Source organism: Narcine bancroftii, chromosome 4 (assembly GCF_036971445.1).
Source record: "Narcine bancroftii isolate sNarBan1 chromosome 4, sNarBan1.hap1, whole genome shotgun sequence".
Lineage (NCBI taxonomy): Eukaryota > Metazoa > Chordata > Chondrichthyes > Torpediniformes > Narcinidae > Narcine > Narcine bancroftii.
The window spans coordinates 316,023,835-316,040,234 of record NC_091472.1 but is presented as its reverse complement, the minus strand read 5'-3'; the positions used below and the strand labels follow the sequence as shown (position 1 = coordinate 316,040,234).

The 16,400-nt window shown below is 43.9% G+C and overlaps 1 protein-coding gene across 7 annotated transcripts in view; it reads right to left on the bottom strand.

Moving 5' to 3' along the window:
- Positions 1–16,400, bottom strand: part of usp37 (ubiquitin specific peptidase 37) — a 95,539-nt gene that overhangs the window by 17,914 nt on the left and 61,225 nt on the right. For all 7 annotated transcript variants that reach the window (XM_069936013.1, XM_069936017.1, XM_069936018.1 and 4 more), the window contains 7 exons: positions 14,649–14,810; positions 11,004–11,135; positions 10,372–10,495; positions 7,718–7,923; positions 5,848–5,965; positions 5,022–5,101; positions 825–989 (listed from right to left, as the gene is read on the bottom strand). In XM_069936013.1, coding sequence (XP_069792114.1) covers positions 825–989; positions 5,022–5,101; positions 5,848–5,965; positions 7,718–7,923; positions 10,372–10,495; positions 11,004–11,135; positions 14,649–14,810 — 987 coding nt within the window. The remainder of the gene's footprint in view (positions 1–824; positions 990–5,021; positions 5,102–5,847; positions 5,966–7,717; positions 7,924–10,371; positions 10,496–11,003; positions 11,136–14,648; positions 14,811–16,400) is intronic.

Here is a 16,400-nt window from a genome sequence, read left to right as displayed (position 1 = left end):
TGCCATAAACTCAGCCCTCATCCACATCTTTATTTTTCAAACATCTCCCCTGGTCTCCTCTGCCCACAAGATGCAACAAGGACAGGGTTCCCCTCATCTTTGCCTCAGCCTCGACATCCAACACACCACTCTGCAATTTCCACCATCTCCAATGGGATCCCATCACCTTGCACATCTTTCCATCTTTCCCTCCCCTCTCTGCTCTCCATAGCAATTGCTCTCTCTGAGAACCCCCCCCCCCCCCCATCCATTCATCTCTTCCCAGCAAACTTCCTTGGTACCTACCCTTGTGATCACAAGAAGTGTCACTTTTCACCTACAATTCCACCCTCAGGGCCCTAAACAGTTGCTCCAGGTGAAGTAACACTTCAAGTTTCACACCCCATTGCCACACAGTTCATGGCCTCATGAACCACCAATTTGAGGCCACCATAAATTGGAGGAACAACACCTTGTATTCCATCTCAGCAGACTCCAACCAGACAGCATCAATATCAACTTCTCCAATTTCTGTTAACCCTTTCTCCAATCTCTCTTCCTCCTACTCTCCACTCCGTTCTCCTATCAGAGAGATATCTTTCTTAGCTTCCACCCTCCCAGATGCATCATGTTAGGCCAAGGTCCTCCCACTTCTCCTCCCTTAGCCCCCCTTTCTCCCTCCCCCCCACCTTTTTCGGCACACTTGAAAGAGGGCTCAGACCTGAAACATTGCTACTTTTAGTTTTCAATGGATGCTGTTTTTCTCCACTTTTGTGTATTACAGTCCTCTGCCTAAAACCACCTCCCCTTCACGTTATCCTGTCTCTATTTTTTTTAAAACTTACATTGGACCTTGTGTGTTCCAGGCTAGTGTCAGGGGCTGTCGCGTTGTCTCAGTGCAATGAGCAGAGAGAGTCAGATATTTGGGAATGATCACCTGCTGACCAAGCTTGTTATTCAGAGACAGCTGCACATTAAAGCTGTATCGTTTCAAGTGGAGAATGAGGACTCTGTAAGAAGAAGAAGTCGTCTTTTATTAGAAGCAGAGAACCCCCAATACTACATGTGATAGGCCTAATGGGAGAATGGCATTAGGCGGCAGGATTCTGCACGGAATTGAAAACCACAAGAGGAGGCTCAAAAAACTTATAGTGTGGAAGAGAGGAGGACCATTTTTAACGTGGCGATGTGAAACGTTTTTTGGGTTAACTAAGAATCTATTAGCATCATGCCAGTCACCTCTGATCTATGGAATGTACAATATTACCACTTCCACGCCCTCCAAAAGGTTTGGAAGGGCAGGTAGCATTGGGGAAGCACAGTCTGCAAAAGGACAGGCAGGTTAGGAGATTGGGCATGGAAATGGTGCATGTAGTATAGTGTAAAGAAGTGTATGATCATGCACTCTGGTGGAAGGAATAAAGCTATAGATGAGTTCAGCAATCAGAGGCTCAGAGGGACTTGGGAGTCTTCGTGCAAAACTCCGTTGCTGTGGAAGATCTGTGGATGCCAAGTCATGGGGGATATTCAAGGCGGAGGTAGATACAGACTTGATCAGGAAGGGATTCAAGGGTTAATGGGGTTGAAAAGGATAGTAAATCATTCATGGTGGAATGGCAGGACAGACTCGATGGACTGAATGGCCCAATTCCATTTCTACATCTTATGGTGCCAAAAGCATCATCAGTAGGGGGTTCAATTTTTAAAGTTTAATTAATAGCCAATGTCACAGCAATTCATGCATGAGGCTGTGCTTTGTGGATCCCCCAGAGTAGAGGGCAATGAACCACTCGCTTGAAAAGCTGTAACCCTTTCCACCAAGACAGTGAGGTTGTGGTGGGAAATTCAAATCGTGGACCTAGTGACAGTGAAGGAATACTAACATTCTGGGAGGCACCAAGGTGCAGCTCGTGGTGGCGTGGCCTTACAGCTCCATTGACTCAGGTTTGATTCTGACCTGTGCAATTTTGCACATTCTCCCTGTGACTTCATGGGTTTTCCACCAGGTGCTCTGGTTTCCTCTCACATAGGAAGGTAAATTGTCCAGATTGAGGGCATATATTTGAATCCCCTGGGGCTGGACATGATAGACCCCAGGTTGCTATGAGAAATGAGAAGAGATAGCTGTGGCAGTAGCTATGATCTTTGAATCCTCAACGTCACCACACAGGTCAATGGGATAGTTAGGGAGGCCGATGGGATGCTGGGATTCATTAATAGTGGGATTGAGTTCAGGAGTAGAGAGGTCATGTTGCAGCTCTACAAATATCTGGTGAGGCCACACTTAAAGTATTGTGTTCAGTTCTGATCACCTCATTACAGGAAGGATGTGGAAGCTCTGGAGAGGGGGCAGAGGAGATTCACCAGGATGTTGCCTGGATTGGAAAATAAGTCTTATGAGGCAAGGTTATTAGAGCTGGGACTTTTCTCTTTGAAGCGTAGAAGGATGAGAGGAGACTTAATAGAGGCCCAGAAGATTCTGAGAGGCATCGATAGGGTGGGCGGCCAGCGTCTGTTTCCCAGGGCAGGATCAGCAAACACCAGAAGACATGAGTACAAAGTGAAGGGAGGGAAGTTTAGGGGAGACAGCAGGGATAAGTTTTTCTCCCCCACAGAGAGTTATAGATGCCTGCAATGCCTTGCTAGGAGATGGTGGTGGAGGCTGAAACATTAGGGACAGTTAGGACTCTTAGAGACAGATGAATGAAAGGAATAGAGTTATGGGGTAGGTTTAGAACTTTTTTTTCTGAAGGAATATATGGGTCGGCAGAACATCAAGGGCTGAATAGTCTGTACAATGCTGTATGAGAGGCGTAGATGGGGTGGACAGCCAGCACCTGTCTCCCAGGGAAGGAATAGCAAACACCAGAGGACACATGTACAAAATTAAGGGAGGGAAATTCACAGGAGACATCAGGGGAGAGTTTGAAAAAATACAGACAATTGTTGGTGTCTGGAATGCTTTGGCAGGGATGGTCGTGGAGGCTGAAACATTAGGGGCATTTAAGGGACTCTTAAACAGACGCATGGATGAAAGAAAAAGAGAGGATTATGGGGTAGGGAGGGTTTAGCACTTTTTTTTTTTTAAAAGGAATATATGGGTCGGCACAACATCAAAGACCAAAGGGCACATACTGTGCAGTAGTGTTCTATGTTCCAGGGGAGTTGATTGGAATGGGGTGCGGGGAGGGCGCTGTGGAAAGAGTAGAATTAGAATAAATGGGTACTTGATAGTTGGCTGCAGACTTGGTTGGCTGAAATGCCATTTAATATTTACATGCAAATGAAATAAAAGCTGGCCTTACCAGCAAATTCAAGATCCCAAAAACAAAGTCCTACTACACTTTCCCATGAAGAATCCCCAAGAAAATTTGGAGGTTAAGAGTCTTGATCCTATTTCATTACCCAATGAATCAATGTTAATCTTAAATTACCATATATGCTCTCATGTAGAATGACTCGTGACAAAGCCTTACTAAAATGGCGGTGTTATAATGGCAGCGCTGTAGCTGGGGTGAACCCATGGAGAGTGGACATAGTACTCATGCATCGTCCAACTGCCCAGTCTGACCTGCCGTCAGTTCTGTAAAGGCTTTGAATGGCTTGTTAAAGGAGCCACTGGTCGTTTTATTGAAAATCCTGTCTGTGGGGTCTACGCCAAAGATGGTGGTGCCTAAAATGGACAGCAGCCATGAGGAGTTACAGACTCCAGGGAAGTGGAGGACTTGCACAGGGCACCAGAAAACGGGGAGACCAATCCCAGTCTGAGGAGGGAACAACCCATGGGATGGTGATGAACCAGTGAGGGGTTCTGCGGCTGAAGGAACTAGACAGGTGGAGGCAAGGAACCCATGGAGGCCGTGGGCTGGCGGCTGGTGGCTCAATCAAGGCTGCAGACTGCAGGAAACCGGCTGAATGGGTACTAGGTATCGGAACCGGGATGTGAGAGAGTGCTGAGGGCACTGAAGGGTTCCTAATCGTATCAGAGGTTCGGATATGAAGCTCGGGTTGCTGACAGTTTGGACTGGACTGTGTGACTAAAGAAACTGTGGGAGCACTGGAGCAAATCCAGACACTTGGTGACTCTGGGTGGGGGCGGGGACCTCTCTTTCGCTTCTCTTTCTGACTTTAAGAGGTGCTTCAGGCAATTTCTGATGATGGTGAATCTGTCTGCCTTACAAAAGAATTTAATGCAATATAACACTATTTTTATTTCATAAAATGAATCTTGAATCATGTATAGGGCGACTTGGAATTTCCACCTAAAATGTAGGTTTTGAGTGATACATTTGTACAAGACAACTACCCCGACCCATCCTCCTTTCACCAAAATCTGGCACCTATTGCTGACCAGTGGATGCAGTTAAAAAAAATCCCAATATTTTAATAACAAATGATAATTTAAATGTTTAAAATTTATTTGGATATTTTTAAATAAACCACTGTAACTGGCCATTTAAAGTCTGTACAGAGCCGACAGCACTTGGACCAGCTGGAAAGACCCCGCAGAGGAGCGCCGAGACTTTGCTGGTTACACGTGAGTGAATGCATTGGAGCCAGAGGAAAGATGACGGCGGGATTGCGACTTGATGGTCAAGTTAGAATTTTAGATTCTTTGTGTGGGACGATCCGATTTTAAGGTAAAATTTCAAGTTGGATCGTCCTATACAATGGCATATATATGGCAAGTGAAATAAAAGCTAATTCAAGACTCCAAAAATAAAGTCCTACTTTCCCATTTAAAATGTGGAGGTTCTTAAGCCCTCTTGATCCTATTTCATTGCTAATCTGTAAATTAAGTCCCACGTCAATGCCCAGAAATACGTACGAACTGGCACTTGATATAAACAAACGAGAAAAACTATTTAAAAACCTAGGTCATACACATGACATCTCTCACATTACAGAGGACCCAAATTAATTCAATGAGCAGTCACAAGGGCAAATTCTCCCACAATCTCCTCGCTCCACCAGACCCAATATCAGTGATATGAAGGGACCCATTCCTTCCACCTCACCTACCATCCCAATCCACCACTAACCTTGGCAGCCTGCTGAACTTGTGGGTCACAACTGCATTTTTTCCATTGCATTTCTCACAAGAGTATTCAATTTCTTCAGCCTGGACCAAAAGAAACAAATCAAAATAATGTCTGGCATTCCCAGCCTCTCAATGCAGCTCAATCACTTAGTCCATGCAATTGGGAGCAGTAAAAGTACAGTTTCTGTTGCAATGTCGGAAACAAAGAAGTAAACTTTGCATGTAGTAAACACCCAAACACACCATTTAGATATAGGCCTTCGTTTTGGCAAGCACCACTTGTTCTGCAATCTTTCATCACCAAATGAATGGGAAGCTCAATGACCGCTGAAAGATAAGACCACCGACAACACTCCACTGGCTCCAGAAATGCCCACCGTGTTATCTGGTGTTACTTGAGCAGCTGTGAACTACAGCCTTCTAACTTAAGAGGGAAGTCTCTCTTCCTGATCCACCATTTGAAGTGGCACAGTTAGTGTAGTGGTTAGCACAATGCTGTAACAGCGCCAGCGATTGGGACTGGGGCTTGAATCTCACGTTGTCTGTAAGGAGTTTGTATGTTTTCCCCATGTCTGCATGGGTTTCCCCCGGGGTTCCGGTTTCCTCCCACCATTTGAAATGTACTGGGGTTGTAGGGCAATAGGGCAGCATGGACTCGTGGGCTGAAATAGCCTATTACCGTCCTGCATGTCTAAATTTAAATTTTAAAATTCTTCCTTACCAAATTTCCTGCCACCCCACCTGCTCCAAACCTCCCACATCCTAGTCTTCCCTCACTTCCTGAGGTTTTTGTCCTCAATAGATAGTAGAAAAGTCAGGAGACACACCCTGAAAAAGAGATCAAGAGAGTCCTGGATTGATCTAGGAGGTAGCTGCTTCTTCCGCCGTGGGAGGTCAATGGAAAGATCGTTGAATTGTTCCCACTTTGTGACACTTTCACAACACCTGAAACAAAGGCAGAATCATGAGACAAATGATACAGTACGATTCAATCGGGCCTGATCCCTTCCACAGCTTACCAACGCACACCAGTTACCTTGAGCTCGTCGGATGCAAGTTCTTCCACAGATCACACTGCACTTGCAGACAAAAGTAAAACATGAAAGTCTGCAGACATTGTAATTGAAGTGAAAACACAATGCTGGAGAAACTCAGCTGGTAATCGAGAGTTGAGTGCTGCCTACATTTTGTTCACACCTTAATGAAGGGCTCAAGCACAAAACAATGGTTATGTTTGCTATTTCAAATACTCGGTTTGACCTGCTGAGTTTCTCCAGCATTGTTGTTCATGTTGATAAGGTGACATTTGGAGTGTGTGCAGTTCTCTTGGCCTTGTTATAGGAAAGATTTAGAAGAGATCGGAGGGGCTACCTTCCCACAGAGGGTGCTAAATGAAACTACTGCTGCCATTGCGACAGGTTCCCAGACATGAAAGGGATATAGGCCGAACGCAGGCAAAAGGGACTGGCATAGATGACCAACTTGAATCAGGGGTCCCCAAAATTTTTAGACCATCAACCCCTTCAATGAATACATTGCAAATACGATTATCTGAAATTGGATTCTCTGAAATCCTCATTTATCTGAAAACTTTTTGGAGCCAAACTGTCCATGGACCTTGTGGAGCTGAGCAAGAACGGGAACCTTGGGCCACCGGGCAGGAGTGCGGACTCAGTAGGGAAGTGTCTGTGATCTGCGGCAGCCAACATTTTTTTTGTTGAGAATTAAACATGATCTTAATGCTTAAAAAGCCTTCCATTGTTTTTTTTTAAACATTGTTACAAATGATTTGCTTCTGCTACTGGGATGATTTTTAAAAAGACCAGTTCTCCGAAAAAAAAAACCATTTATCCGACATAGGCCCATGCCAACCATTTCAGATAATTGGAGTTGTACTATACTTGATCCCTCATCGATCCCCAGGCCTGGAATCCTAGTGCTGGACAGGGGTGGTGGCAGGGGTGTGTGCTTCTACCAAAAGGTACAAAGGACACATACATCTCTATTCGGTCAGTCATCCTCCCGTTTGCTCTCAACTTATTCAAAGGCCAAAGCCAAATACAATATGGCAGCCACCAAGGCCACTCTCGTGAGAGGATGCCACCACTGTCATAGGGCGCTATTTTCCGTTGTTCCGACCCTGCTTTCGGCTGCAAAAGTTCAATTGCGCCTCCCACCCCCATGTTATCGGCCCCCTGGAATTTATTGACCCCTTGGATAGTCCCATTAACCGCCGGGGTCAATGTCGATCACTTTGGAGACCCCGGACTGAGGGATCGGTTTCCATGCTGTACGTCTCTAAGCATTTATACTGTCCTTGATTAGAAACACATTTGCGCGTTACAAAAGACAATCTCAAAATCTGGGTCAGTCAGCATCTTTCCTTCTCCAGATACCATGCTTCTTCCAGGGAAGCGCACAATGTGTAGCTCCAGGGCATTCTGCTCAAATTCCTCCCCACCACATGACTGGGGCAAAGAGAAGATAAGAGCATGTATGGGAGTTAGGGACTGGGGTGAAGTTGAACTAGACAAGTAATTTTAGTATCCCTGGGAGATATCTTTCCCTTGCTGACCCCAGTATTCATTACCAAAACCCCGTCTTGTGCATTGGCTACAGGAACTGGTCATTATCTTGTCTCCATTTGGGAAATACTAGAAGCACCCAATGCTCCCATCAAATCTCTGATCAACGTACGTTTTACAATCAATTGTGTGCAGGACTTCAAATTCCACATTGCAGATGATGGGGCAGGCATAGACTCTGGCAGCACCAGCCTCGTGACCAGCTCGTCCAGCAGGACTCTCGTCACCTGCCACGGGTTCATTCTTCCACGTCTTGTTCAGCTTCTCCATGTCTTCCTTCAGCTGGTCCAGACACTGGCTCAAAAATTCGTGCGCATCCTGCACAGACCCATCCGGGAGAGAATCAGCATCAAGTGTTACAGAGAAGAACACAAAGAAAATAAGAGCCTGGGAAGTCTACATCCCATCTTTACACATGATCATAGTTGATCTGCCCCAGACCTCTTCTGCATCAATTGCCCAATCTTTCAAAAATCTACCTTCTCTTTAAATACTTCCAAATGATCTAATGTCAACAACTGCTGAGTGTAGCGTATTTCTAAGATTTCCTTGAAGTGTTAAAGTGCATTCTAGGTTTGTTAGAGAATTGACTGAGTACAGTTATCTGCAAGTATACAAATCACTGGCATCTATTCAACATTGCAAAGGTCAGCCAGGGACATCCAGTGCAAATCTATCACCTAGTCTACGCTGAAACTCGATGAAAATGATAGAGGGCGTCACCACAATGCTCATTCAGGGTTTCAGCCTTGATGAAACCCACACCAGAGCTGAATTCCAGTGGTGAGGTAAGATTCACTAACCTTGACACAGCAGCATGACGGAATGTGGCATCAAGGAGCCCTGGTGAAACCGCACATCAAGGCTGATCAAGGGAAAAAAACAAATATGCCTACACCTTTCCTTTAACACCCCCTCCCCAGCCCCTTCAAACAGAGCTTTTTACTCAGCCTCTTCCCCCGATTAACTCAGCTCCATTCTTTTCTTCCCCCCCTTCCCCCCGTCTTTTGCTCCTCCCTCTCCCCGCCCTTTTATTCTGGTGTCCATCTGGTTCGTCCTATTCCTAATGAAGGGTTTTCAGCCAGAAATGTCACTGTTTCTTGCTTCCCACACATGCACCCTGACCTGCTGCACTCGTATTGCTCTGGTTTTTCACAGAAGCTTGGAGCAAGAGTAGGCCACCAGGTTGATCTAAAAGGCTTTACTTCTACCTTTCAAGAGCAGAATTCAAAAGACTAACAACCATTTAAGAGAAAATATTTTGCCTCTTGCAAAAAACTGCAGGAGAAAGTGAGGAAGATGGAAGAGAGAATTTGCCTAATTTTTGACACTGGTCTCTTAACTTTTAAACATGGTCACCACTTTATCAAAGTATATGGACTTGACAATGCAACTCTTTTTAGGTTGGTTCCACTGAGCGAGATTAGTTAAAATCCCAACACCATTGAATACATGAACTCAGTGTAAATCAAGGCTGGAGATCCAGAGCACAGCTCTGTATAATGACAAGCAAGACTACTGCAACTTCGTCTTTGACATCAGATTTAAAGCTTTCATTTTTTTTATATATATATATAAAAGTTTTAAAAATACAGTAGTATTGATTTGAAGCCTGCAGCAGTTACCAGACAGTCAGTGGCAGATTAACCACTAGGCTGAGTAGGCTGAAGCCTAGGGGCCCGGAGGGCAAGAGAATCCGAGCCACCCGAGGAATTTCAATATTTTTGTATACAGTATATTATGTTTACAATGCCCATGACTGCAGACACTGTGTCTGTTGTGAAATACAAAAATGTGCTGAAGTAGGTCACACAGCATGAATATGAAGTAAAGTGTAGCCTGGTCTCGGTTTATCATTTCACACTTACTGCGTGAGTGAAGCCGGAGTCAGCGTCTCACCATGCTGTTGCCGGGGTGACATGTGCGGTGGTTTCTGGGAGCTGGTGGTGGCAGCATGAAGATTTGCAGCACGTGCGGGATGGGGGCTCTGAACGACTGGTGTCCAGCCTGTCAGCCATGGTTGTAAGTGAACAACGGGATGGGTGAGCGGCCGTTGGTGTCTGACAGGTGGCCAGTACTGCTAAATGTGTAGCCAGTAGTGAGTGGCACCCTGGTGGCTCGGCCCTCGCTACAGACTAAGGGGCGGTGGGGGCAGCCCTGGCCCATGGCAGGGCAAGTGAGTGGGGGCCTTACTAAATCTCAGCCTAGGGTTCATTTCATCTCTCATACCCATTCTTTGGCCCCTTGCCAATTTTTCAAATTCCCCATCAAAATTCAGATAAGACAATATGAAAAAGGTGTAATGGTGACTAGACAAAAATAGCTCAATTGCTTATGTGATGCAGGCTCATTCCTTTCTCCCATTCTATTAGCCCCATGACACACTATGAAAATAATTGTTGATAAGTCTCTGCAAACAATTTCGAGCAGATACTGAAATGAGGGAAACAACACCTCAGAGGAGGGGACCTTGTGAACTACAATCCACATTATTCACCACCCATCACTGCTCAAGCAATTCCCAGACTACATCCAAGTGCTTTGTTGTCTTCTTCCCAAGGATACCTCCGTTCACTTATCTGACAATCCAACGTTGATGTCACCTGTCTCAACTTGGATATTTGCTCCAATTATTTCCCCCATCTGCTCTACACAGACCCAGGGACCCACTTCCTCTACACAGTCTTAGAATTACCAATAGAGTCCCATGCATTAAATGGCCACCACCAGAGTTCAATCATTCTTGACAAATGCTATGGTGCTTACATTCTGGACGTATCCAGAGAACCTCTCTGCGGTGGCTGAGATGGCACACTTCACCCTCTTCAGCAGCTCTTTCTTTATTTCTGGGCTGCAATTATCCTTCTTGGCCAGGAGAAGGGCGAAGCGCCTGTCAAAGAGCAACACACGTGAGAAGAGACAACAAACCTGCAAGAGGCTGTTACACGCACAGAAGAATGAAAACACTTTCCAGGAGGACTTCTAACAGTTATCACGTCACAGTTTAACTGGAGCTCGATGGATAGCTGTTGATCATGAACCATGACAGTTTAAGGGCTGGCCCACATTGCACCTAGAGTCAACCAAGAAAGTAACCCCTACTCTTGTCCACCCAAAACTGGCATTCATTATCCAAGAGAGCATGGCCATCGTTTGCACAAATGTGTGCCATGTTTTTTTTTTTAAATTCTTACGAAGTAAGTCCTTGAATAACAGAAATTTGTTATAACACTGATGGAAAATACCGCGATATCAAGTTGGTTTCATTTCACGTCATTTCACTAAAGTAGCATTTTCCAGAACACAACATTAAGTGAGGACCTGCTGTAGATTACAAATTGGCGTAGATCCTCAGACTGTCCAAGTTGTATGTTAACAATAAAACACTGTCCACTTACTTAAGCAGAGTATTGGCTGGGATTTTCTTCCAAGGAATGCCCTGCTTCAGTAGATCCATTGCCAAAGACTGAAGTGAAAAAAGGGATTGCAGGATGGCATTCATGTAACAGGTGTTGCCAAGGTTTGAAAACCTGCCCATTAAAGGAGATAAATTCTATTAGGTAGGCGAGGAGTATAACAGACCAGTAAACACCTGGCCCTCGAGCCTCCCCACCAGTTAATAAAATAACTTTCAGCCTCTTCATTGTCAAATATCGATTTAACCATGCCTTCAAGTATTCAAAGACTGCTTCTTTTATCTTTTGAGGAAGAAATTACAGACACAATCTCAGATAGAAAAAAAATGGCCTCATCTTTGCTGTCTATGGGTGAGCCCTTATTTTTATAAAATACCCCTTAGCTGATGAGTTTATTGTCACATACACAAGTAGAGATGCACTGAAATTCTTGCTTGCTGCAGCCACACATTATGTTAAAAAACCATGAGCAGTAACTAACTTATGAGGAAAAATATAATATAAGAGGATAGACAAATATTAACAGGTGCAGATTTGTGCAAAAATATTGTGATGTTATAAAGTGCAGACAGATTTTTGATGAGTTTTGGAGCAATGAACTGGTTGCAGCTCTAGACACTCCCACAAGAGGAAAGATGCCTTCAACATCCGCCCGGTCAGGATTCCTCAGGATCTTTTACTTCAATCAAGTACCATCTCAATCTTCTACATACCAGTGGATACAAACCTTAGCTTCATATGACAACTGCCCTATTTAAGGAAGTAATCTAACAAATCTTCCCAAAACTGCTTCAAATACACATAAATACAGTGACCAAAACTGTACAATGTACTCCAGATGTACAGTGTTGCTCCTCTGATGTATCTATTTTTAATTTCATTTACAGTAAGTACTACAGTAAAATCCCAATTATCCACAATTCAATCAACTGGAAACACAAACAATTGGCAAAAAAATGAGGAAATATATAACATTTAAATAAATAATAAAATTTAAAATAAAAGTTTAAAATTATAAAAGCAAATATTCTCTGAAGCAACACACAACCCCTCGGTGAAAATGGGAGCAAACATACAGCCAAAGGAGCACCCCGGCCATGCCCTGCCCGCAGCAGCTGTTTGAATAAAATGGCGGTGCCCCAAATGAAGAGCTCGTTGATGCCACTCACTGTTGGGGCAACTCTCAAAACGTCTCCCTATCCCTGCCTAGTAAGAATCTTGATCTTTATTCGTGTTAGGTATATTAGTAAAGCTTTATCTGTAAACTTGGGGGAGAGCAGGTTAATTATGATGACAGTACAGAGCTGACGTGGACTTTTTACCCCCTCCATAAATCTTCGTCCGCGAAGCCAAGCCAAAGAAAGAAGACAGTTAGTGTAGTGTTACAACGCCAGCGACCGGTGTTCGAATTTAAGTTACGGGAATTTCCTGATTAAAGTGAACTTTACAGAATTAAATACTTTATTTACATTTTGCCAAATATTTTGTATTAACTGTGCATTCTTAATGCAGGTTAGTTAAACATTGTAATAGTGTGTCTCAGTCAACTGGAAAGTTTGCATATGGGGCATCTGCGATCTCCTTAGTGCTGGATTATGGGGATTCTACTGTATCAATTTGTTAGTTCTGCTATTTACTGGAACTAAATACAGGTTGAACCTCTATATTCCGGCGCTCTGTCAACCAGTCTGGCACATTTTGAATCTGCCACTGTTATTACAAACTCCTTACAGATAGCGTGGGACTTGAACTCCGGCCCCGATTGCTGGCACTGTAAAGGTTGAATCTGCCGCAATCTAAACCAGGGTTCGAGTCCCGCACTATCCGTAAGGAGTTTGTACTAATGGTGGCAGATTCAAACCTTACAGCACCAGCGATGGGAATGGGGGTTTAAGTCCCGCACTGTCTAAGGAGTTTATACTAACAGCGACAGATTCAACCTTTACAGTCCCTGTGATTGGGATGTTAGTACAAATCCTTCTAGACAGCATGGGACTCAAACCCCGGTCCCAATGGCTGGTTGAATCTGCCACCATTAGTACAAACTCCTTACAGACAGCACAAGACTCAATCACCAGGGTTTGAGCCCCACGCTGTAAGGAGTTTGTACTAATGTCCCAATCGCTGGCACTGCAAAGGCTTTGCGCTAACCGTGCTGCCTCATAGTATTAGTTCCTGTTTTAAGATTTTTTCTACCTTTGATATATCTACATAGGGGGTTCCCTTAGGGGTTAATTTCTGTTTTCCAGCATTTTCTATGGTACGGCAATGGCCGGGTCCTGAAGTCACCGGATTAAAGAGGTTCAACCTGTACTAGCATTTTGTAAATGAAGGGAACCCAGAACTCGCTGCATATCAGATCTCTACAATCACTGACCATTAAAAAAGTTTTTCTTTCCCGCTTTTTAAATTCAGATTGCACAGTTGCACATTTTTTGACATTATACTCTTTCCCAGAACACTGCTCTCAAAATTACAGTGGGGATATAAAAAAAACACAATTACAAACGAGTGCAAGAGGACTTGAAAGTAAAATGAAAAAGCTCCAACAAGACCGGGAAATACCGTGAAGTATTTAGTTCGAGCAGTCAAAGTAATGACATGCCATAAAACTGTAGTGGATAAAGAGAATGGAGTTACAAGCAGAACTGATCATTAAATAGTCATAAATGTGTCAATCTAATAAATGTCTGTGTGAACAAGGTGCTCAGCAGTCCCAATTGCAAGAGGTGTTTACACTTGGAACAGGGAAAGTAATGCAGTAAAACCCCTGGTATTCAGACACTGGTAGATGCCAGATAAGTGAATTTTACAGTTGCTTGCCAATTTTAAACTTAAGTATTTTTTTAACCGTGAATATTTTTTGTTGGTTGCTTGAATTCTGGATAACGGGTCTTTACTGTAGTACAATGGAACCTCGATTTAACACACCTTAATTTAATGCAAATTCAGATATAACGCCCTTAACATTCACCACGTTCAATTCTTTGAGAGAAGAACATTAAGCGGACCATTTTAAAAGATGCAGTACCAGGGATGGCCACCCTGTGGCGCAGCAGATGTTTAGAAGTGGTGTATCTAAATGATTAAGTAATGTTTATCTGGTGGGGAATTCATCGCATTGAATGAAGGGGGGGGTGCATGTTGCCTCAAACAAGGGGGTGGTGGTGGGGTGAGTGCTGCTGCGAAAGGGGGTTGGGGGGGCGAGTGGTGCTGTGAACGGCATGGGGGGGGGCGAGTGGTGCTGCAAACTGGGGGGTGGGGGGAGATGTGGGTGAAACCCTGATTTAGCACAACCCGACTTCTGTTGTGTTTTTTTTTTGGACCCCAACTATCGTGTTATAACGGGGTTCCTCTCGACTAATCATTGAAGATGTAATGTGGTGGGAGAAAGGGCTTCTCTGGATCAGCCCTCACTCGTATTTTATAGTATATACTGTGTTACTTCTAATTACTAATATCTCCAGGAGATTCAGTCCATATCATGAAGGAATTCCCCAGAACCTTCGTTCCAGACAGGAAGACTGGGTTCATGAGGAACAGTTGGTTCAGAGCTCAGTGATGTAATGAAGCACCAGAGGTTGCCCTAACTCTTGCAATTAACCAGGAAGCTGCTTCGATCCTTACCCCTGAAGCTGCTGTGGGAGCTGAGTCGGGTGGGGTACGCGAGGCTTATTCCATCCTGTGTAATCTTGATTTGGACGCAGTTTCTTCACTGACTGAGGTGTGGGCTGAGATAAAAATCCCAGGCTCCTTTTTGCTGAGGGAGCCTGACCTGAGAGACTGGACCTATCAAAAGAAAGAATTAAATCCTTGAATTTTACACCAGAGAAAAGCATTTTATTCTAACTAGTGGGGACCCGGCATTCCAGGAGTTAGTCTGGTAAATCTTAACCACGCACTCTCTACAGTAAATACATTCTTCCTTAGATAAAAGATAGAGATATTTTATATAGAGTCTCTTATTCTAAAAGGAAGCATACCATTTGCCCTTCTAACTGTCTCCTGCCTCTGCACCTAATCTTTCAGTGACTGATGTACAAGGACACCTGGTAGGTAAAAACACATTACTCAATCGTCCATGTTTAGAAAATACTCAACACATCTGCCTTTTCTTATGATGCAGGCAACCTAATTTTCATTCCACACAGGACACAGACATCCAACATTAAAAAAAAATGAATATTTTGGAAGTATTTGATTGATTGCAAGATGGTTTGGGATGTCCTGAAGTGACAAAATATGTCTTTGTTCACTAGAACAGTAGCTTTGGCCTACTGGGGTGCTGACTTACATAAACCTATTCCATAATCAATCTAACCCGCCCCTCCCTCAGTGTCCACAACCTCTCATTTTTCTTAGACCTCTCCCCCCTCCCAGCAATGCACTTCAGGTATCCATCACTCTCTGTGTAAAAACCCCTATTTCTGACATCTCCCCTAAATTTTACTCCACTCACCTTAAACAAAAGTCCTTTAGTATTAGCCATTATGATTCGGGGGGTGGGGGGGGGGGGCTCTCATTTTATCTAAGCCCTTCTTAATCTTGTGCATCCCCTATCATCCTCTTGTCACTCCACTTGCACATCTTTCCACATAAAACATGTTCTCTAACCCAAGCAACATCCTGGTCATTCTCTGCACCCTCTATAAAGCTTCTACTACTTGTCCCATAACAAACCCTGCCCAGTGATCGCATCCTCCTCCAGAGTTCAGTCTAGGGAACATGAAAAGCTACCTCAAAGTTTCAGTTTTATTGTCATAGATATACCTGGCACAATGGGAAGGGTTCTTCCATGAGCAGCCTAGCATAAATAGTCATTGCAGAAGGGCAAGAGCACACTTAATTTGGAATTAAAAAGGGAAGACTAGAATTGAATTCATTGTCACATGTACCAAGATAGAGTGAATTTTGATTTGTTTGCTATCCAGGCAAACAAATGCTATCCATTCGTATAGCAGGTGAAAAAAATGGAGAGTATAGCATCACAGAGAGAAGTATAGACAACATAGTGCAAGGGTCATGATAAGCTAAGTTTGTAAGACAAAGAGATCATCCTTTACTGATGAGTGGTCTGTTGAAGAGTTTGATAACAGCAAGAATGAAACTGACCGTGAATTTGGTAGGTGCATATTTTCAAACGTACATTTTCTGCAGAATCGGAGGTGGGTGGACATCATGTGGGGAGAGAGAAGAGAGTGATTGGGTTGGGACGGCTCCTTTAATATGTTTACTGTATTCCCAAGCTAGCAGGAGCTATAGATGGAGTCAATGGAGGGCGAGTTGTTTTTGTTGAAGATGGATTGCCTGAGCTGAAATAATAATTCTCTCATTCTTGTGATCTTGGGCAGAGCAGTTCCAGTACCAAGCTATATTAAA